General features: G+C 40.3%; 1 protein-coding gene across 3 annotated transcripts in view; it reads left to right on the plus strand.

Annotated features, from left to right (window-relative positions):
- Positions 1-22,800, plus strand: part of arhgap36 (Rho GTPase activating protein 36) — an 82,043-nt gene that overhangs the window by 26,002 nt on the left and 33,241 nt on the right. Inside the window, exons 1-2 of one of the 3 annotated variants that reach the window (XM_086276586.1) lie at positions 3,935-4,777; positions 16,844-17,000. In XM_086276586.1, the coding sequence (XP_086132712.1) occupies positions 16,865-17,000 (136 nt within the window). In that variant the 5' untranslated portion in view covers positions 3,935-4,777; positions 16,844-16,864. Of the gene's footprint in view, positions 1-3,934; positions 4,778-16,728; positions 17,001-22,800 lie in introns of those variants that run through there. The other 2 variants (XM_086276577.1, XM_086276567.1) reach the window with 2 other exon arrangements.

The following is a 22,800-nucleotide window of genomic DNA, read 5'->3' on the forward strand; positions in this document are numbered from 1 at the left end:
TCCTTTTTTGCTCTTGCTCTTAAAACAAGACTTATGTTTAGTGGAAGGTCAGTAAAAATATTTGGTTAAAGGAGTAGTGATGGTAACTGATAATGCCTACAAGTTCTGCATCTCTGAGAAGTATCCAAGCATTTTGTTGTCGACTCCTTATTACAAGCCCCAACTCGAATGTTGTGGTTCAGTTGCTACTTGCCCAGCACTGCCTGGTACATCATCCGTGTCATATAAAAGTTGTGTTCCCAGACAGCAAAACTGTATTCTTAGGAATGTTTAAACGTCAAATATGTTTCTGGTGAGTATAAATTTCCAGGTGGATGAGTCATGCCTTATACCTGGAAATAAGGGAGAAGCTTCTACATCAGGTTAAGGAAGTACGGTTAGAGAAGTAACCTTTAGTCAAGTAAATGGAAGAAAGTATAATTCAGTAGCATTTCAGCAGCGTTTATTTACTTTCAATATGAACCAGAGAGCTCTTCAGTAATAAAATGATTATAAAGTAAATGCTAAGTGCTTCATTAAAAATAGAAGTCTAGTTTGAGGGGTTTTTGTCCATAAAATACACTTCACAAGTAAACAGTCTCAACAAAAATAACAACAGGTTTAACCCCTCTGTTCTTTGACCTACGTCTTTGGACACTTGATTGGCTGAGTGGCATCAGGGATGATAGGTTACAATGCATTTTGATCTATGTACCTCCAGTGACTACTGCAAAAGACAAAGAAGAAAGCTGTGCACATTAAAATAACTGTAAATAATAGAAAAAAACCTGTGCAGAGTGAAAAAAATTCCATTAAAATCTAATCGGTCTAGATCCGTGTTGAACAGCATGTCCCTCCAGCTGTTGGTGAGCTAGGTTCTATGTAACTAGCACATGGCTAGTAAGTCCTCCGTTTATGAACTTGGATTTTGAAACCTTGAGTTTAGTGTTGTTGGCCAAATTAGTATGACACTGGAGGGCAAGTTTTTTGTTTGTTTTTCTTATTTTAAATTAAATGCTGGGAATTTCTTGTTTGTTACTTATTTAACTTCACAGGGTGACATTAGCTTTTTTTTGACACTGCTATGTTAGCTATTTTGAGGCAGAAATTAGCATAGTTGGCTGGGAGTGGTAAGTGGTAAGATATCAGTAAATCCTTTGAAACCGGTCGGAGTTGGCACGCTCCGTTTTGCATAACTATTTTTAAATCCCTGTAGAACTGGAACCACGTAAGCTAGCGCAATGATTTTTTTTGCATATGAAACCGGAGGAGTTGTACTTACATCTTATGCCATCAGTTTGCCCTAGGTCATGGTTTCCTTCCACATATAGCTTTGCAAAAATTGCATAAAAAGCACTTGCAGCAACAAAAACATAATATTCCAGAAACACGCTTTGCCGATCCAATCAGCTGTTCAAAACACTTCCTACATTGGAATAGACGTCAGCGCGAACTATCGCATGTCCGCCATTACCTGCCCGAAACCAGAAGTGACGTCATTTCCCCTGAAAATGTAGATTTTTACCTTCGGGGCCTTAAAAGCCTGTAGTGGTATTTTTAAAAGTCATGTTTGACTGTATGCTTTTCTGTATCGTTTCTGGGATGCTTAGAACTCATATTGCACTGCTGGAAATGGTTTATTTTGATGCATATGCTGTTTTTTTGCAAATTTGCATTATAATATTTATTTTGTTGAACGGTGCACGGTGGCACGGTGGTTAGCACTGTTGCCACATAGCAAGAAGGTCCTGAGTTCAATTCCACCATCAGGCCGGGGTCTTTCTGTGTGGAGTTTGCATGTTCTCCCCGTGTTTGCGTGGGTTCCCTCCGGGTACTCCGGCTTCCTCCCACCGTCCAAACACATGCAGCTTGTGGGGATAGGTTAACTGGATAATCCAAATTGCCACTAGGTGTGAATGTGAGTGCGAATGGTTGTCTGTCCCTGTGTGTTAGCCCTGCGACAGACTGGCGACCTGTCCAGGGTGTACCCCGCCTCTCGCCCTATGACAGCTGGGATAGGCTCCAGCGCCCCCCGCGACCCTGAAAAGGATAAGCGAATGGATGGATGGATATTTATTTTCGTTTTTCCTGCAGTATATAAAAATTGGTGTATCTCAAAAATAAAACTATGAAGACACTCAAAATAAATTTCCTGTTGTTGGAAACTATTTTGTGCAACTTTTATGTATTTACAGTTTTGAGGGATAAGCCTCTTAAATTTCTCTAACTAGAAATATATGGAAAAAAATCAAAAACGATTTTCAATTTTTTTGTACTTAATTGCACTTTTTTGCAATTTATGTAGTTACTATGGAATTAAAATTTGGGCTATAACGGTTGTATTAATGTATAGCAACTTGAAATGCTCCCAAAAATGGCACTACAGCATGTAAAAGTATAAAGATTGTGGCTCAAGAGTTGGCAGTTCGTCTTGTGATCGGAAGGTTGCCGGTTCGAGCCCCGGCTCGGACAGTCTCGGTCGTTGTGTCCTTGGGCAAGACACTTCACCTACTGGTGCTGGCCAGAGGGGCCGATGGCGCTATATGGCAGCCTCGCTTCTGTCAGTCTGCCCCAGGGCAGCTGTGGCTGCAACTGTAGCTTGCCTCCACCAGTGTGTGAATGTGAGAGTGAAGGAATAGTAGAATTGTAAAGTGCTTTGAGGGTTTCAAAAAGCGCTTTATAAATGCAATCCATTATTATTATTATTATAAGCTCTGGCGGACTTGGTTCTATGGTAGGTCTTAAAGGGTCAAATCAAATCACTTTTATTGTCACATCACATGTGCAGGTACATTGGTACAGCACAGCACACAGGGTTAAAGCTAGTAATTGTGGTTCACGAGCTGTATTCATAAATTGTATATACCGTAGCTGGAACTGTATTAAAATGCTCTAGAAAGTACAAACCCGGTTAAGAAGTCAAGCTCAGTGAGTTAATATTAGCTGTCGTGAACCCTAACAGACAGCTAGCACCTTAGGGACCAGTTAGCGACCACATGGCAGCCACAAGTAACAAGAGGAAGTTTGACTATTCCCTGAATGGTTGTGAGTGGCATCTGGAGTTTTTTTGTAGACAATTAATATGGTTAGTACGTGGCTGTGAACAGATATCCACTGAATGTCTACAACTTGTACACAGACTAATATTACCGGAGCCTGTCAGGAATTCTCTCTTTTCAGTCTTTCGACTAAGAAACTTTATTTTATTAGTAGAACACTCTTCTTGAACACATGGTTTGTTGTGTTTGGAAACACAGTGAAATCTCTGTAAGAACTCCCTCTAACCAACGTCATGGTAACGCCTGCAACATTGGTTCAGCTTTGTTGCTATTTTTCAACCATGACTAGAAGTTGAGAAATTAGTGCCAGCCACTGGTTATTCAACATCAAAATGTTTGGTGCCTCCTGTGCTGTTGGCCAACAGGCTGCTGGTAGAAACTGAGCTACTGCTGGGTACAGGGAGAGAGAAGGAATGGCAGGAGGGTGGAGGTGACAGAGAGGTCTTTAGATGCAGGGACTATGGCTGGTAGAGGGACAGAGCGGGTGCAATAATAATGGAGAGAAGATGGAGCTGCCAGACAAGAGGGAAAAAGGAAGACCACTATCCTTGAAACATGGTAACTATTATTCCCTGGATTTGGCTTTACTGGGTCAGAACTGGTTCTCGGGCAGCTTTTAATATCCGCTCACACTTGAGTAGATATACTATGCTGTAGTATCCTTCCTCTGGTCGACTACTCCTTTTCTATTTTTCTTCTGAGCTCCACTGTCCTGTCTGTCCTTTTTATAGAGCTTTTATCCTGTCGTTTTAATCCTCCTCCTACTCAGTCCCTCCCTCCCTCCATTTACTTACTTCCCTCCTTCAGGCGCTTCTTCTCTTTCTACCTCGGCCCTCCTTTCTACCTCCTTTCCTCAAGTCATCCTCTAAAACCTCGCCTCTTTTTACCCACTTCCATCAGCTTACCACCTCCTTATTTTTTTCCCTTCTTCTCTTTATGTAACTATTTCTTCTTATCTGCCTCCTTTCCTGTCTCCTGAATTAACACTCTCTCGCCTTTTTCTACGACCGGTCACTTGTATCTCATACGCCGTTTTTCATCACTTCTGTTTTTCTTTCTTATATCTCAGTTTAACTTGTCTGACTTCTAATTTCCCGCATATATCTTGTCCTCTTTCCTGTGTCCCTATCTCATTTTCATCTCCTTTTTAGACCCTTCACACTTTCCCTTTTGTCCTCTGCATTTTGTTTCCTTCATTCTTCTTCTAACCTTATACTGCTTTTCTACTTATTCTCTCCTGTGGTCTCCTTAGCCTCTTCCCCATTTACCCCTCCCGCACCTTCCTCCCGCCCTTATCTTTGCTCATTTTCTAACTACTTGTTTCCTATTATGCCCCATCTTTCTTTCCATTTCCTCTCCTTACTTATTCCGTGACACTTCTTCATCTTCCCTACCTCTTTCCATCACCTCTTCCTCACCCATATTGCTCCTTTTTTTTTTCCTCCTCTGTCTTGTGTTTATGTTTTCAGTTCCTGAAAGTCAAGTCAGCATGCGCCACTCCTCCTGCTGCTCTCGTAATCACACTCATTCTCAGCCCTCCCCATTCCCCAGTGCCCTCCTCTCTCTCACACTCTGTGTATATCCCATTCGGCCACTTTCCGCATTAACTCCTAGTCGTCAGTTTCATTCAGCTCAGAGCTGATATGCGGCTGTTTCTCTGATCAAAGTCTGTATACAAGGAGGCTCAGAAATCTGGAGGACCACCTGTTGCATTTTGATTGAAAGACGCCCCAATACAGGTACAGACTTTGTGTTTGTTTGAGGGTTGAAGCAAGTGTACTTTGCCATCTGCTGCTTTACCTGTCTGTTGTGATTTTCAGTGCTTCTGTTACCTGTCAGAGACCTGAGTGATGATGCACGTCTTTTCTTAATGACTTTCTCTAAATTTATCATTTTATTCGCATCATTTTGAGACCATGGCAGTGTGCTTATGTAAAGACAAAATCTCAAGTATTAGGATGTTTCGTTACACCTAAAACGTCTCCTGTGCTTCCCCGGAAAAGTCTGATATTATGCCTAAAATAAAACTCTCATGTTTCCTAAACAGTTCGTAGAAACAGCAAATGTGGTGGGAGCTCCATTAGCTATAATTAGGTGGGAACATTATTTTGTAAACACCATTAATTCAGTCATTTGAAAATTGTAAATAAGCTTATTTAATTAATCACCTCAAATTAGGTCACGCTTTGGGGGAAAGGAAAACCGTGAAATAACCTGGCACTCCTGAGAAACACAAGGAAAAATACAACCTTTTTTTTTTTCTTCAAATGTAGTCAAAATGTGACTTTAAAAAAAATATTCATACTGCAAATAACACCATATATGTCCATGCATAATGCATAAGCAAAGTTTCAGCATCATCCTATGAATCCACTTCTATTTGTATTCATCTGCTGGCTAAGCTTTGAGTTTCAGACAGCAAGGAGTCTGTGTGAGCCCCTTAAAATCCCCGAGTTTTTCTGTGCTTTTATAACTCGAGTTGTGGGGACATAAAAGTGATAACAAGCTCAGTCTGTGGGGACCTGTCTTTATTGTTGGGGACATAAAGCATGCAAAATGTAACATTTTAGAGTGAAGAACAGAGTGTAATGTCTTCTGTAGGGATAAAAACATATTATCCGTGGTTGTATACTTGCATTACTCATACAGTGGGGACATACAGATTTATGTGACCACTTAGTGAGGACTCGACTACTTTTGGTGATGAAAAGCGCATCCTTATAATCTACAACATTTCACATTACGTGACAGGATGAAGACTAGAGTGTAATCGCTTCTAAATTGTGTGTGTGTGTGTGTGTGTGTGTACTTGTTTTTCTCATATTGTGGGGACAAATGTATTTACACAGCTGCTTACTGGGGACTTGACTTACCTTTGCAGATGAAAAGCACATTTATGATGTAAAAAATTAGACATTTCAGGATGAAGACTAGAGTGTAGTTTAGTCTTTTGTGTGTCTGTGTGTGTGTGTGTGGCAACATGCCAGTTCAGTCAGGACTGACACAATACCACTGCTGTGACGACGCAGGATCCGTCTTTGTGGCTCGGCCGTCAGTCTTTAGCACTGCCAAGGGGCCTATTAGCTCTGCCTGTCTGTTTATGCGTGTGTCTGTGTATGTTTGCACATGTGTGTGTGTGTGTGTGTGTCTCTTCCTGTCAGTGAGCAAGCAAGTATCTTTGCATACTAATGTATGTTAAGCTCACTCTGTGAGGTAGTTTTTGACAACATCCTAATTAGACCAGCCACCGTTCCTTATTTATTCTAAGAAAAACAAGACGTGGAGCTGCATAATGTGAACATAATGTTCCTTCATTAGAAAGGATCAAGGAACCACAGAAGGTACTGCACGTATTAGTTGCATGTGTGTGTGTTTAACATATTGAAAGGAAGGGAGGAAATAAAAAAGTCATTTGTGTTATCACGAACTGTTTCATTCTTTCAAACGAGATAGTGTTTTTGAACAAGCTGGAAATCTGCTTTACCATGTCACTTTGTCTAGGATTTTGGTATTTTAATTAATAAATACAGTACATTATTTTGTGGACCAGCTTTATCCACTTGTCCCTTGTGGCACTTACTTCATAAACCTCCATATAACAGTATTAGGACGGAAAGGGTCAGTTTATATATTAGACCTATTTATAACTTAAGCTTTACAGAGAGCCTACGGGATTCTTATTGTCCCTCACCAGTGAAGCGGCAAAGCCATTATTGCAGCACGAACAGATAAAATGCTGTGTTTAGTACAGAACTGGGCATCCAAAGAACATGTTCTGTACACTCTTTTCTTGTGGATGTTTTAAATTTGAAGAAGGAAGCTGTATTAGATTCTACATTTTCAAACAGCCGTGAAGGAGAGTGAAATTAGTAATATAGCTTTTGCTATTATAGAGAACTTTGTGTGTTCAACCAGCCACACGCAATTCGCATACATCCATACCTGTCAGTTTGTAATGGTATTTGATATGTATATGCAGTGGATTGAATGGCTGTTATTAGTTGTTAGTGCCATACATATCTCCACAGGACGCTGAATGGATGTATAGCATGTGTTGTTTCCCAGTTAAATACAGTCAAACTCAACTGTGACCAATGAGTTTCATCCTCATCTTTTTGACTTAACATTTTCTTTATGATATGCTCTAAAGTTTTGCTTTTTGATGCTGTGGTTTATCAAATGTACTCGGTTGGGGGATTGCAAAACGCACCCTTGGGTTTAAATTTACCCTTTCGAAATGTAAGGAACTTCATAGTTTTTATAATGTTGCAAGATTACATTTGCCAGGACATTTAACAACAGAGATCTTACGTGCATGTCTTTGCATGACCACCAGATGTCTCCTACATAAATCTCTCCGGTGCTAATACACCTTCTCAAAACTGGGTCCAGCTCAGTTTCCTTTCTACTCCCTCCTAGACCTGTCCGGGAGGTTCGTCAGTTTCCGTGGTCATTTAAAACTTGTATATCCATAAAGGCACAGTATGAACTAAATGGTGTCAGGCTTGCTCAGGGCCCCTCCACAAGATATATCCCTGATTTAGAGAAAAATACTGTAATAGCATTATACTAAGAGGTTCCCAGGGTGCACTTACACCAAGCTTGGTTGCCTTGTACTGTGCCTGAGAATACCTGTAGCCCCTCTACAGTTCACCTTTTTTCATACTGAGCTTAAGTATGTGGTATCAGCTACAGCTTTAGGTTTTCTCAGACAGGTTTAATTTGTAAGATGAAGACCCCACAATAATACAACTGAACCAGGTCTGAGAAATGTACCCAGTAATACCATAGATCAATCACACAGGACAACAGGGGGAGGTCAAGCACACTCAATTAAATTAAATTTTTACTTATATAATGCCAAATCACAAGAGCAGTCGCCTCAAGGCGCTTTATATTGTAAGGTAGACCCTACAATAGTACATACAGAGAAAAACCCAACAATCGTATGACCCCCTATGAGCAAGCACTTTGGCGACAGTGGGAAGGAAAAACTCCCTTTTAACAGGAAGAAACCTCCGACAGAACCAGGCTCAGGGAGGGGCGGCCATCTGCTGCGACCGGTTGGGGTGAGAGCACTCATGCACAGTATGGATCATCTGGTTTAAGTACACCCTTGTTTAGAATCTATAGTTGAAGAAGAACGAGAAAAATCTTTTTTTCATATGTACCCAAATGTTTTTACCTGATTGCTCATGCGTCTTTGCTTTTGTGTCGCTTAATCAAAATTATGAATTGTCTGATAAAATACATATTTTCTCAACCTTGGCAGTATAAGCATCAGGATATTATGCAAAATACACAAAAAGAAAAACTGTGTTACACAGGGTCATCATTAAAGAGAGCATATACATAAAGACTGGGGCACTTTACATGAATAGAATAGGATCTTGTGTCAATTATTTCCTTTTATGTACTCTGTAAGGAAAAATATTAATGTTGCTCCACAAGGGGGTCTTTAAGGAATCATTGACCACCCTGAACATTTTCTCCTTTGTAACTTTTCCTTGGACCTGAACAGTTTCAAAAACCCTGCTGTATGTCAGCCAAAAAGTTTTTTGGGATTCAGGGATAAATCTTGCTTTTTCCGGCTGATAATTCGACCCTGCAGGGGTTTAAAATCGTGGGCAATTGCAGTATATTATTCGTGGCTTTATTAATACACATTGCATTACAGTTACATACACTCTAGTTTTCTTTTTTTTTTTTTTTTTTTTTTTTTTTCTTTTGGCCTGTCCCGTTTGGCTCTTTTGCCATCAGAATTGTTGTCTAAAGGCAAAGAAAGATGCCCAACGGATTTACTTTACCAAACTGACCATCCCAGCCTTGCCGTAATGGTCCATTTGATTCACCTTTTATTGTTTATTTTATTTTCACTTACTGAATACGGGACAGACTTGACTGGGGGAAAGAAGGGGAGAAAGAAAGAGGGAAAGAGAAACAGCTGAGAAGAGGGACGGGGGAGAAGGGCAAAAGACAAAAACCAACAGAACGGGCAGAGAAAAAAAAATGCATATATCAATCACCTGCTGAGAAAGAAAAAAGAAAGCAAGCAGAAGAGAACAAGAGTAATAGAATAAACAACATCACAATGATATATGGGAATATGACAGTAAATACTAAATGTTAAACATTATTGTGCAGCACATAAGATCAACAGAACACAGTGTGCTTTGAGGTAGGAGCCAAAAAGGGTGTAGTTTGTGGGTGTGATCACCCGTGTGTACACCTGTGAGCATGGACGCGCTTGTTTTTTGTTTTTTAAAAGGTTCCTTCATGTAATAATCTGCTAGAGGGTGTGGGGGGGCCACAGCCCCGTCCTCCAGGGCGTGAAGCAGGTGTGGAGGAGATCAAAACTCCAGACATCCAGAGGCCCCCAGAACACAAGAGACCAAGGAAGACCAACAGAGGGGCAGCTGCACTGAGGAGAGTCCCAGATGAGGGCTCACTCAGCAGCCGCGGAGCAGAAGCCAGGGGGAGTTGCAGTGACGCGCCCGTGAGCTCCGCCGGCAGCCAGCTGCGCCTGAGTGACCGAGCCCCAGGCCGAGAGGCCGGGGGCACCCCACCTCCGAAGTGGCCCGAGCGAGGCCCAGGCTCCAGGCCCCGATAAGCGGCCACCAAGGAGTGAGCCGGTGTGTACCTGGACGCCCATCCCCGGACACAAAGAACCACCAACGCACCGATGTCTGAGGGGGTCCGCCACTGGCAGGGGAAGTGGTGGTAGGGGGAGATAGGCCTCCAAACCTTGGAGGGCCTGAGATGTCCCCAGAGAGGTGGCGCCTGACACCCAACCTGACATATAGACACAGACATACAGGCACACACAGATACAAACATCCATTCCCACCCTCATGCTCTCATATGCACTTACTCCACACTCAACCAACGTGGAGACAGACATAAAGAGACGTTGTACACACGATCACACTCCCCAAGCGTACTCTACAAACCGGGTCTAGGTGCCCCCGCCCCTGGAGGGGGGAACTGCACCCAGACCCAGGTGGTGTTTCCCTTTTCCCTGCGGTGGGGGGAGGCAGACCGCCCCGACTCCGCAGCAGCAGGAAGGCTCCACACTCCAGACCGCAGTCGGACGGCCAACTCCTCCTCCTAGTCCTAGCCCCCCTGCTCCAGCAGGTCGCAGAGAATGGGGGTGAGAGAAGACTCCAAACCTCCCTCCACCCGCTCATTGTAATGTTGATGCATGTGTGTTCTAAGGTGCATTTAAAACCCAGGAGGGCTTGGAGCTACCTGCCAGAGAGCAGCAGGTAAGCGCATGGTCCCTCCTGCTAGCCCTCAATGTCTACGTGTATTTAAAATTGAGAGGTGGGCAACGATGCCAGGGGTGGGGTGTACACCCTGATGGTACTTTGGACTCCGTGTATCGTGTATTATTCGTGGCTTTATTAATACACATTGCATTACAGTTACATACACTCTAGTTTTCAAGTATTCCCAGATGTTTGGTTGAACAGGAAATCAATAGTTGTCTCAGCAAATAAATAAGCAATGTTATTATGTTAATGGAAACAATTAAAATGTTCTTGTAATTCAGGAAAAATGAACCACCTCCTCACCTCCTGGTAATGAATGAGAATGAGAGGCAGTATTTATCTTTGCCTCATTTGCACAGTTTGGCCAAGAAGGTAGGAGGTGGGTGGGGGGCAGAACAAAATGCTGAGGTTAATGATGTGCACGGCGAGAAGCACCCAAGGGAGAGATGACTATACACAAAACAGCAGCGTGGGGGGGGGAGTGAAAAGCATCCGAGAGCTCTCACACCATGTTTCTTACTGTGTTGTGTCATCAGACGGGGGCACAGCATCAGAACAAGGTTATATGACCTGCTTTTAAATGCAAACTCAAAAACGGGCCCAGTTTTAGCAGGTGCTGCTTTGAACAACACGTCCTTCATTGCAGTGATCAGTGTCCTGTTTGATCTGCTGATTTGCTTCTTTCAAGCTCCGCAAGGTCTCATCTCTTATGTGTTTATCTGTCATCACGTTTCCAAGTTCTGTGAGAAGTCAGAGTTTATTTTGGTAAACATCTGGGGAAAAAATTAAAAAGCTTTTCTTTTACTGTCTAAAATCAGTAATGAGAGGTTTAGGTCATTGTATTCCACTTTCTGCTACCTTCCTGTGTGGTTTGTCTTTCATGTGGCTGCACTGCCTCATTTCCTAGTTCCTGGTATTGAAAACTCATGATTGTACAAAAAGAGAAAACCTACAGAGTGAAGGAGGGTCTTATTTTAATAGTCAACTAAGTCAACAATACTCTTTTTAAATCTTTTTTCTCCTTGTTTTCATGGTGAAATGGATTGGAAAGATTGGAAAGTAGTTACTACGATCAAATACTTTGTGTAAAATAGTCTTGAGTTTAGAATACAGTGATTTCTAGTTAGTTTTACATCAGCGAAATTTTTGTATCACAAGAGGAAAAAGAGCACAGAGCCAGACATGACACATTTCCCACACATTATTAATGAAAATAAAATTGTATCTGTAGCCGAGTGACTCAACATTTACCAAACCATTCCTGACAATCTTTACCATAAATGATGGACTTTTGAAACATTCATTGCCGATTTGATGTAATCAGAACATCGTGAATAGCAGCGCTCACTTACTGATTGTAGAAACGCTGGATTGTGGTTGGTGAACATAATTGTTTTAAACTTGGTTGAAGCAGAGTGAGATTGTTTAACACTGGGGAAGCAGACACTGGGATCACAGCTGGTAATAACAGGGTAGATGCCAAAATGTAGCCTCCGAAGATTACAAAACATTAACTTGCAAAAGTTTGCATATTTTGGTAATGTTAGCCACAATGATCACCCAGATATTGGCAGCATTAAGGGCTTGAATTTAAGGCAGCTCGTCTTGGTTTTCAACTTTCACCTGGATCCACGTGAGCTGAATAACTCACATGATGTCTCTGATGTCTCACAAATGATTCATAGCTTTCCCCTGTGACTCTTAATGACTCACAGGATGACAGAGTGGGTCAGACGTTTCCAAGGCGAGATTGCCAATAGGGGTTAATATCAGGCACTCTGCATGAACTTCTAGAGTTTTTGGTAGTAGCGTCCAGTCGAGAAGAAAAAGACTGGCATGGTATTCCAAACCACTGACCTTAACAGCTATGGGAAGTGCTACCGTAGTAAAAAAAACAAACAAACAAACAAAAAAAACAAAAAGGAGAAACTCTAATGGTTGCTTCTGCAACCATTAGAGTTTCTTCCCAGTGAACGAATCTCAGTACTTACAGTTTACATCACGGGCATGAATGTCATGGTAATTTGGGGTTTTTAATGACTTCTTTGAACTGTTCTTTTTCCAGGGTGGAAAGAGTATACATCTTTCTGACTTTAGAAAAACAAGAATTGGTGTGCAAAAGTATTTGGGTGTATTTTATCTTTTTTATCATCTTCTTATGAGATTTGTTTTCTTTCTATGGACAATAGGTCATAGGAGATTGATTTAAAATACATACCGGCTCAAATAAATACACACACTCACTTAAATCTTTTAATAAGTGGTGCTGAAGGACCTACAATGTCTTTTAACTTGTCAAGGCCAAGGCCTATAACCTTCTCATTAGTGATCATGATTGCTACAACAGGTAACTTCTCTTTACTACCATAAAAAGAATTTGTTTGACACTCATAGGATTGACCAATACTCGGGACGATGGAAAGGTCCAAGGCCACCAAAAAGCCCAAAATACCAAAGATTTGGCCAAAGGTGCAATACTGAGGTGCAACTTGCTAAGAGACATTTAATCAATTATTAGTCGGGATGTGAATGTATTTGGGCCTGCATGCATACATTTGAACCTGTGTAGAGAAAATCCAAAATAAATTCAAACTTGTTCACCAATTCTTGTTTATTTTATTGATTGATTGATTTAAATCATCAAAGATGTATGCTGCACAGTCATTCCACCCTGAGAAAAGAACAGCTTGTGTTTAAACTTCTGAGCACAACTGAAATTGTTCATGAAAGCAGAGATTGAGATATGCTGACCCATCCTGAATGTGTGGTGAGACCGTTCAAACATCCACCAAGAGAGAAAATACACATAAGGTATAGGTTTAAAAACTGCTCATGAGATATGACATTTAACTTAAATGTCATGTCTAAAGTTTGGCATTTCATACAGCAGACCATATTCCCTGTGGTATTGTTTTCCACTGAACCCTGCTGCTTTGAGTGAGTCCATGTTACCAGTTTTAGAAAATGTGGATGAGGCCTCAGCGCTCTTTTGTGGGAAACTTTCATCATTCATCATTTCACTTTCACCACAGCCTATTTGTCTGGTTGTGTTTAGCATTAAGAGCAAAGTAATTTTGTCCAATCACGCTGTGCAGTCTGCATTTAGTCATGAGAAAATCATGCACACGTGGATCTGTTTCCACACTCCCGTAGTGCACAGCGAGACCTTCAGAGAATAAAAATGAAAAGATAGCATGACTGAACAAAGCGAGAAGACACAAGAAATAACACAACTGTGAGAAGTGTGAAGTCATACTTACTAAATATTTTTATGTATAAAAGGTTGTCATAAATGTTTATATCAACCTATCATACGAGCCTTGAACTTGACCTCCGGGTACAAAGAACCACTTTATGGCACTTTAATTGTAATCTGCTATCTATATCTGATAGCGGTTAACATTTGACCACCACAAGCAGCTGTTTTTTGGACACATGTACAAATGTCTGTTGTGATTTAACCACAATTCTCATGTTAGCTGTTGTTTATAACTGTTTGTAAAACCTTACTAGACCAACTGGCATGCATCAGCAGCATGCTAGTGTTTTATGGGAACAATTAAAATCCATAAACATAATATTAGTGGTCTTTTTCTGGACTGGAAAATAAAAAGTGGGTTGGGTCTACTAGCCATTTCATTTGGGGCTAGCTCATGAGCACCATATGCTACACCCTGAACTGCAGCCAGTTTCTTTAGACTGCTGTGGAGTTATTAGTACAAAACAAATTTCACAGCAGTTGGTGATGTAATCACAACCTTTAATCTTTTGATTTGTGTTGCTGAACAAAACTATTCTTATCTACAAAACAATCCAAATTTGGAGGTCAGGGAGGAGGAGGGTGTGGATGACGACTAGGTCATCTCAACTTTGATGCTATGTTCCGGCTTTTCACGAAGTTTCATGAAGTTCAGCTTTAGTTTGGGAGTTGACCGACAGTTTGTCAATTTTTTTTTAGAATAATCAGCAGAGAAACATATTGTCACTAAATATGATCCTATTAGTTAATAGTTTTTCAGTATAAAGTTCTTCTCTTCTACATTTTTTGTCATATTTTACTTTTTCCTTGCTAATTGTATCTGACACCTGTGGAGAATATTATTTCATCCAAAGTACTTTAAATGTTTATTGAATACAATGCATAGTCAAAGTCTAAAGTGGGGTCTTTAGATCTTTTTGGCTTAGGACCTTCTTCTCATGTTTCGGATCTCCTTTAGTTTTTAACAAAGAGACGTTTCCCTACAAACTTCCCATGCGGTTTCATTTAACCACACGCCACAAGAATTTGAGGCACAAAGATGTAAAGTTATCCCATCTGGACGTAATTTTTACAAACTAAAAGATTACAGAAGTTGGCACAATCCTCCAACAAGAGTGGGGAACCTAACCCCAATGTGGTGAACCAGAACAACCATTGGCATCGTGGCAAACAGAGGTGGTTTGAAGTCACCTCAGATCATAGAAGTAAATCAACGAGTCGCTAAAGACAGTTTGGACGTATTGGTTACTTGATTTGCACAGTTCCTATACGCTTGGGCTCTCTGAAAAGTCGCACAGCATGCATATATTAGAAACACATGCTTGTCTGACAGGGTGAACGGGTTGTGGAGCACAGACTTAAGATCTGGAATGAGATTGTATGCTTCTTATTAACCTGCGGCCGCTTCATCCCTCCATTAAACACTCCCCCCATTACCCCTCCGCGCTTCCTCTCAATATTCACCTGATATTGTTTTTCCTGTTTTCTTAGCATCTCTTAAAATCTCTTGATTCTACCATTCTTCTTCTACTCTTCATCTCCATCCTTATTTATTAGCTCTGTGATTTAGCTCCTTGCCCTCCTACTTGCTGCTCGGTGAGAATCTAGTAGAAGGTAAACCGTGTTGAGGTTAAAATTGAATGTTCTCCACATTTCCAAAGAGAAACTGGGATCAGCCCTAACACTTACAATGCCTTCAAAAGACTTTAAGCTAATTCTTAGCTTATTCGATCTGTGACTGTGTCTCAACCACTGAAATGTTTACCACAGCAAAGAAGTACTTCTTAACACTTTGGGCCTTCAAGTAAACTAAGGAGCATGAGAATATATAGTGTGTGTACAGTGATACGTTACAATGTATACCATATATGACTTTGTGTTTAAACTGTGCAGTTCAATCTTACCACCTTACAGAGATAGTAGCATTTTAATATTTTGGGCTTCAAACTGTTGCCACAATGGACAAAAAAGCCTTACTTACATTAAATAATACAATAATAACCCTAACCCTTAAGTTTAGGGAAAAAAATCACAAAAATGTGAAAACTGCGAAACTTGCTTTGGGATGGATTTAGAAGTTTCCCTCCAAGTTACTTGAAAATGTAAAATTCCCACCTTGAAATAGTTCGAAATTGCTAGGGCATTGATAGTGTGGTGAGTTTTTGAATATTGTTTCAGAAGATAAATATTTAAATGAGGAATGGTGAAAACTCATTTTTAAAAGCAGATTTAATTTCCCTGTTGTCCATTCAAGATCAGGTCCTGTTTGTACACTGTTGTATAATCTTAATATTTTCCAGCTTTAGCCAGTGCTCGCTATGAAGATGTTTGGCAGCCTGCTAGAGAATTAAGGGGGTATCTAGGCTCTAAGCAAAGATAGATTTAAAGAAATCGGAATACCTTTTGATTAATAACATTTTATCAATATGAGATACAGTAAAGCAGGCTAATCTGGAGTTGCAGTTGGTAATGGTTACTTCTTATAGTACTTCCATTTATTGATGCACCAATATTATTATCATGTTGCCTTCAAGCAGAAAAAAGCTGAAAATGTTTGTAGATTAAACCTCACTAAGTAAAACAGTAGAAATCCTTGATACAGTGTTTTTAATTTCCTGTTTTGTTTTTTCTTTTTTGTATGAGTTAGAAAGGGTTATTCTTCGAAATTACTAAAGTTGAGTTATTTTTTTTAATCAAGCAGTTTTATACCAAGATTGGCCCCAATAAACCTTATAAACAGGCTCATCTAGAGCCACAGAAGACTTAGTATAAAATATGCAATGTAATTTAGGTTTGTTGTTATGACAAATGCAGGCTTCCTGTGTTAAACTTGTGGATTTCCCCCTTTTTTAAAAGGTCAGGTTGTGTCTGCAGAGATTTAATGAGCTTTCACTGTGCAAAGATCTCAAGGTCAACAGACAAAAAGGGCATCACAATAGGTTTTTGTAATAAAAGGCTAAGAATAAAAATAAATACAGGCTTAAGACTAGTGAAAACAAATGAACGCGCTGACTTTTTTGACAAGAAACATGGTCTCTTTCTTTATCTTGTTACACAGTGATAAAAGCAAAGCTCACAGCTGAATTCTCTGTTTTTGCTTTTGAAGATTTTTTTTGCCTTTAAGTAGTTGATGGTTGGTTGGCAATGGTCAGAGATTGCATGTCAGTTTTGTTTTTTTAGTTTGAAGACCATCTGGTACCTGTTGATTAATGGCTTGTGTTTCTATAGGTATTTTTGTGTCCTCTGTATCCTTTAACCATCTCTTTTCTCTGCAGGGGGATCACACGTGGGCCACCATGTTGGGACAGAGCGTGCGGTTACAGCCAGTTCCCATCCAGAGCCTATCGGAGCTGGAGCGAGCCAGGTTACAGGAAGTCGCTTTGTACCACCTGGAGGAGAGGGACCTGGACTTCAAGATCAGCATCCCTAAAGGTAAGGGGGAAGGACAGAGATGGTGTTTCTAAAGGATCTGATGGTGGTTGAGTGTAAACTGATTTCTTAACTCGATTCCTCAATATTTTCCAAAGTACTTCCATTTTTTATTAGCACTCATATACTACCTTTATTGATTTGGAGGCTCAAATATTCAAGATTTTAAAAAAAAAATTGTTAGTTTAAGGCATACATATTTGATCTTTACCCGAAAGAATTTGGACTGATGAAATCTGGGACTAAACAAAAATGGGCGTCATGGGAGTTGAACCTTTGTCTGCCATATCATCCTGAGTACTGGCCTATTCATTTATGCCCTCTGTAATGGGAATTTGTTTTTAGTCTGTATCTTCTGACTTGTTTGAACTACCCTACTAACTCCTGAGGCACTAAACAGAGGACATCCTGGGCTTTATATTAATATGTCATGTGTTTGGGTGGCTTCTTTTAGCTCCAAAGAGGCAGGAAATCATAAATAAAGTTAAATAGGAATATTCTTTTGTCCTTGGTTCTCAGGAGGATATAAAAGTCTTGAGGATTATCCTTCTTAGTCACATCTACCTCCTTATTACCTTGGTTTCATAGTATTAGGTTTTACTGGTTTTGAGGCATCAAAGGATTTGGTTTGATTTTTTTAATAAAAAAAAGCAGCATTATTTGAGTTAAAAGACACCCTTCGTTACATTGACCATCATGGAAGGATAACCTGTAATTTCTGGGTTTCCAGGCTGCCAAGTCCTACATCGGCTTACGTTTTATTGGTTTACTGAAAATGGGCAACTTTAGAAAAGCTAAACTATAAATAGTAAATAAGTTACTTAAGTAATTGTGAAACATAACAAATAACCCCAATCTGAGAGAAAATCAGTTTCCTCTGACACATAATTGAGAATGCTGTTAAGTCACATGCGAAAGTAATTGTTTGGAAATGGGCCTAAACTTTGTGTAACTTGCATAGACATGTGATAGCCAGAGTTCAAGTGTTGCCAGAGTATGTTTTGTGTTTCTGTTGATTTCTGAAATAGCATTTAAGTTGCAAATCAGTTTTTAAATTTGGCACAATCCCCTGTAGGGAAGGCAAGGAGGTAAAGACACCACCAGTTGCCTACTGGTGGTGGTCAGAGGGCCTGGTGGCGCCAGTGTCCGGCAGCCTCGCCTCTGTCAGTGCGCCCCAGGGTGGCTGTGGCTACAATGTAGCTTGCCATCACCAGTGTGTGAATGTGTGTGTGAATGGGTGGATGCCTGGATATGTAAAGCGCTTTGGGGTCCTTAGGGACTAGTAAAGCGCTATATAAATACAGGCCATTTACCAAAGGTTTAAAAACATGAAAAAATGCTATGTCCGACCATTAAATTCATAGGGACAGGGCATGATAGTTACTCCATTACAATAGCTTCCCAGAATAGTGAAACTGATGAAGGACAACTTTGTTTTTGTCACCATTGCTGCCAATTTAATGCAGTTAAATTTCATTAGTCAGTCTTAGTGGTGAGGCGGATTGGTCGTCATGAGGTTTGAGAATAAAAGTTCACGATGACCTGGTGAGTATGGCGCCAGTTTGGTTAGCCACACTCAGCCAAACTTAGACTGAACTGCCCTAAAGCAAAAACAACAACTCAGTCTGCCAGGGGAGCCATAACAGCTTGTCTGTGAATCTGAGGAATGAGCATAAAGCAGGAAGACATTAAGGATCATCTGGAGCGGAATCCAGGGTGTCAGATTGATAAGGAAGGGGAAAGGGAGGCAACGTGATTTCTGTTAATTGACTCTTTATCTCAAATAGCATTGGATAGGGTCATGATTTGTCTTTTTTCCCACCCTAGGGGTGATGATATGAGATAGCTGGGTAATATTAACTTCTTAAACCACCGACCAGTACTGCTGTTTCCAAGTCATAGTCTAGCTGGTATTGTTTTGTTTCTGATTTTAAACTTGTGCAGCTGTCCTGGTGTGAGTCATTATGGCAAAATGTGCTATGGGAGACACCTGTTGCAGCAGGAACTCCCACAATTGTGGACGAATTGTTGAATGTTAATACAATTGATTTATGCAGTAGTGTTGCATAAACACTGCTTTTACAGGGGTGTGGGTTTTCCAGATATGGCTATTTAGTTTTCGTGTAACAATGTAAAAATGGTGACTGATGAAGCATAGGTTCAAATGTCAGCACATTAACAGGGGTTGTAACCTGTGCGTTGTTGAGATGGTCATTGTCGTTCCACCAAGTATGTGGCTAGAGACTTGGCACACATGTAGTACACCTTATGGGTTACTTGTAATTTAATGAATTAGTTCTTCCAAACTATACATGACTATTTGATATTTGTGCATATATATTTCCATTTTCACTTTCTCACGATTTCGTTCCCCGCCCTCATTTATACCTCATCCTCTTCCTTGACTCAAACTTCCTCTCCTGAACTGACACATAAACACGCATAAATATTTTTATTTGTTCCTAATATTGTGGCAGTTACTTCTTTTCAGCAGATGTGACGGCTGAAAAGAAGCCAGCTAACCAACAATAAAAGCTGGTTATAAGCTAACATTAGCTAATGCTAGCTAACATTACCTAAAATTATGCCAGCTAACGTTAGGCTCGAGTAGCTTAAAAATCACACTTTACCTCTTATAAAAAGTTACATTCTCACATTGCATCAGTTTATTGAGTGAGTATCCGGATACAATAAGGTTTGATCTATTTCAAAGAAAGTTTCACCAGTGCTGGCTAAAAGCAGCTAACAGTAACAAAAACAACAGCTAACAGCAGCTCTTAGCAAGAGAAAAGTTAGCGACTCACGTCAGTATCGCTGTCATCAGACAGAACAAAAAAGACATGGACACAAATTGTTGACTAATGGAAACATTAGACTGACAGGCTATACTTACTTACAGAGGAAGGTACCCACTGTGTCAAGGGTTATGGACTTGAATTGGGAGGAGTAAGAAAACCAAATTACAGTGCAATCTGCTGTACACTGACATGTACTGTTGATATTTTACAAACTGTATCTGAACTGAATTGTAAAGGTGGTGGTGAAGGAGACAAAGTGATATAGCAGTGTTTCATGTAGTTTAAATTAATTCTTGCCACACTGAGTTGCCCAAATTCAGGCTTTGGTGGTGCTTGGTTTTCTTAGTCTTACATCAGACCTACATGCAAATCTTGTGTACCCTTTTGAACTCTGAAGGACTCAAGCCATCTAATAAAGTGGGCTAGATTCACTAATAAACTGCAAATTCCTCACACACCTCACAGATTGCAGACCAGGAGGTTTCCTCTTGTGTTTATTGAGGCCTAGGGTCAGTGAGGTCAGGAGGATCACTGGGGCTGATGCTGAGGAAATATGGAAATATTCAACTGGTGTCTTTGTATGATCAGGATCTGTTGGTGGCTTTTCGCCTGTGAGACCAGCTGGTATGTAAGCCTCTTTTCTCAGACTCAGAAGCTCTCTTCCATACTACTGTTCTCTTGCAGGGTTATTAACCCTTCAACCTCCTCAACTTTGACTACGTCACTGATTGAGGCTGGGTATACTTAAGTTTTCAAATAAACAGTGGAGCTCAATTATATCAAGGGCTTTACAATTCCCCTTGAGTATAAAATTTACAATTGGGATACGACCACTTTACTTCTGCAACTTTTCACAATGCATGCATGCACCAAAATGGGCCTACAGGCCCTTGTGGAGATTTTTTGTAAACAAAATTCCTGTGTTAATGAAAAAAAAAAGAAGTGTAATTTAATTCACCTTAATTTCATGCCTAAAATTATCCAAAGCACGAGTGGGGAATTCATTTTTCCAATGGCCCACATAAGAAGCTTGGACTGTTGTAGAGAGCCGCACTTATCTGAGCGGCCCTCCACAACAGTCCCAGTTTCTTACAACATAATAGGACTATTTAACTATTTACAATCCACACATGAATACATGGGGAAAAAAATTCTCCCATTTTCTGCGTCGTTTAAAGTCCCATGAGGTTTTTATAGGTTCCACTACATGAGACCTTCTGAATTAGCTGCTTTAACTTGAGCATATTTAAATAAAACACCTGCATTGCCCTTTTTACCTGCAGGTTTTACACTGGCCTCATGTTCTAGCTGTGATTCAATCTTCACATAAACGATGGATGTGGCTGCCTGAAAATCGCCATAAACGTAAATTCTGTGGTTGCCAAAACAAACCCAGCTGCACAGAAATATAGACAAAATCATCTCTCTGCCTCCTCGCCCTTCATCTCAGTAAACTTTCTCAATGAGTTTACTGTCTCAGTTGTTATTTAGTCTTATTTAATAAAATATTTGTTCATTTAGTAAATTGTGGTCACTATTAGAATGAAATAGAGGAAAAACAGGATACGCAAACAGGTGCATCTAACGATAACCAAATGGCTAACTCTTGGTTGGTCAGATTCAAAAATGCCCAGCATGAGATTTTCTGTCAGGATCTCTTTATTCATCAGGAGACATCAAGTGGCAATCTTTTAAAGTCTATTGACTGCATTGGAGAACTGGTAACACCAGCTGCACTATCTTTTAATATTCACTTAACAAATAAATATGCTCAAATATATGATGTATGATTTCTTTACTCTAAATGGATCGGATTGAATGCTTAAAGTTTGCAAGGTGTCAGTTCTCTTTTCTCATTAAATTTGCCGGTCCGTGCTGCAGCTCAACAGATTCAAAGTGTGCCTTCTAAGTTGTATTTTTTTTTTTGTTTTCCTCACTCATTGTTTGTAGCGGTGACAACATAAGGAGAGAGGAACCCAGCACTGGACAGAAACGTTCAAGACGTCTGTGGATGTTTAAACTTTCTGCATTTGACTGATCTACAAAGTTCAGGACCTTTTGTTGGAGGTCTTTAGATGTTTAAATCAGCTTTAAAAGTTTCGAACGTGTGGGTGTTTTGGTTGTTCACCGAAGTATCTGGGTATCTGTACATACAAGGCTTTGTTTGAAGGTCTAGTCGCTCGCTAGATGTCCACTCTCTGGATGTCTGACAAACATCTGAGGCATCCAAAACAAACTCAAAGTCTATTTCTTTCAGCAGCTCTTTCGGATTTTCACACATGTCCAAAATAAGTATGTGTGGTGGAATTTAGTGCGAAGACGCCCTGGAAACTTCTGGCTTCAGGCAACACATATTGTGATTACCCTTGTAAAAAGAGGACATTTTTAGCTATGTTTAGCACAAGATTAAGCATCTGTAAGTGAACTTCTATGTCAATGTTTTGCACTAATATAATGGAAATTTGTCCAGTAATCTTTTAATGATGTTGTGACATAAAACGCTACTTTTGCTCATCTAATGGTATCATTGTTGCTCTGTGGGATCTTGTTTAGTCTGTCCAATGCTCTGTTACAAATTTATTGGCTTCTCGCATTACTTAAAGTCTCACAAGAGAGGAACCTTCGTAACGCATATGTTACCCATGTTGTGAGTCACGTTTTATGCCCTTACAATGTAAATACACTTTAGAGTGAACACTTGTTTTGATATTAATGCTCCAAGAAAATCTACTTTTAGCAGACAATGTTTCTAATGTGTCACACGTCCTGTGAGACTCCCCGTGCTCCGTGCTTTTGGGAAATCTTGTTCTTCTCTCTTGTTCATATGTGTGTTTGTCCCATCAGGTCAGGGTTCAATTAAACAGTAACGTTAATGGGAAAGATGACTAATTCACTTTATACCATCTGTTTTCTTACTTGTTTTTGTCCCCCCCACCCCCCCGTGGTGATCACTACTATCATGGTAGATGTCCTTAGCATATGTGATTTTAATGCTCCAACATAAA

Source organism: Aulonocara sp. 'chitande type north' Nkhata Bay, linkage group LG3 (genome assembly GCF_057382095.1).
Source record: "Aulonocara sp. 'chitande type north' Nkhata Bay isolate Kocher_YH1m ecotype deep benthic linkage group LG3, A_spYH_male_GT1.1, whole genome shotgun sequence".
In the NCBI taxonomy this organism is placed as follows: Eukaryota; Metazoa; Chordata; class Actinopteri; order Cichliformes; family Cichlidae; genus Aulonocara; species Aulonocara sp. 'chitande type north' Nkhata Bay.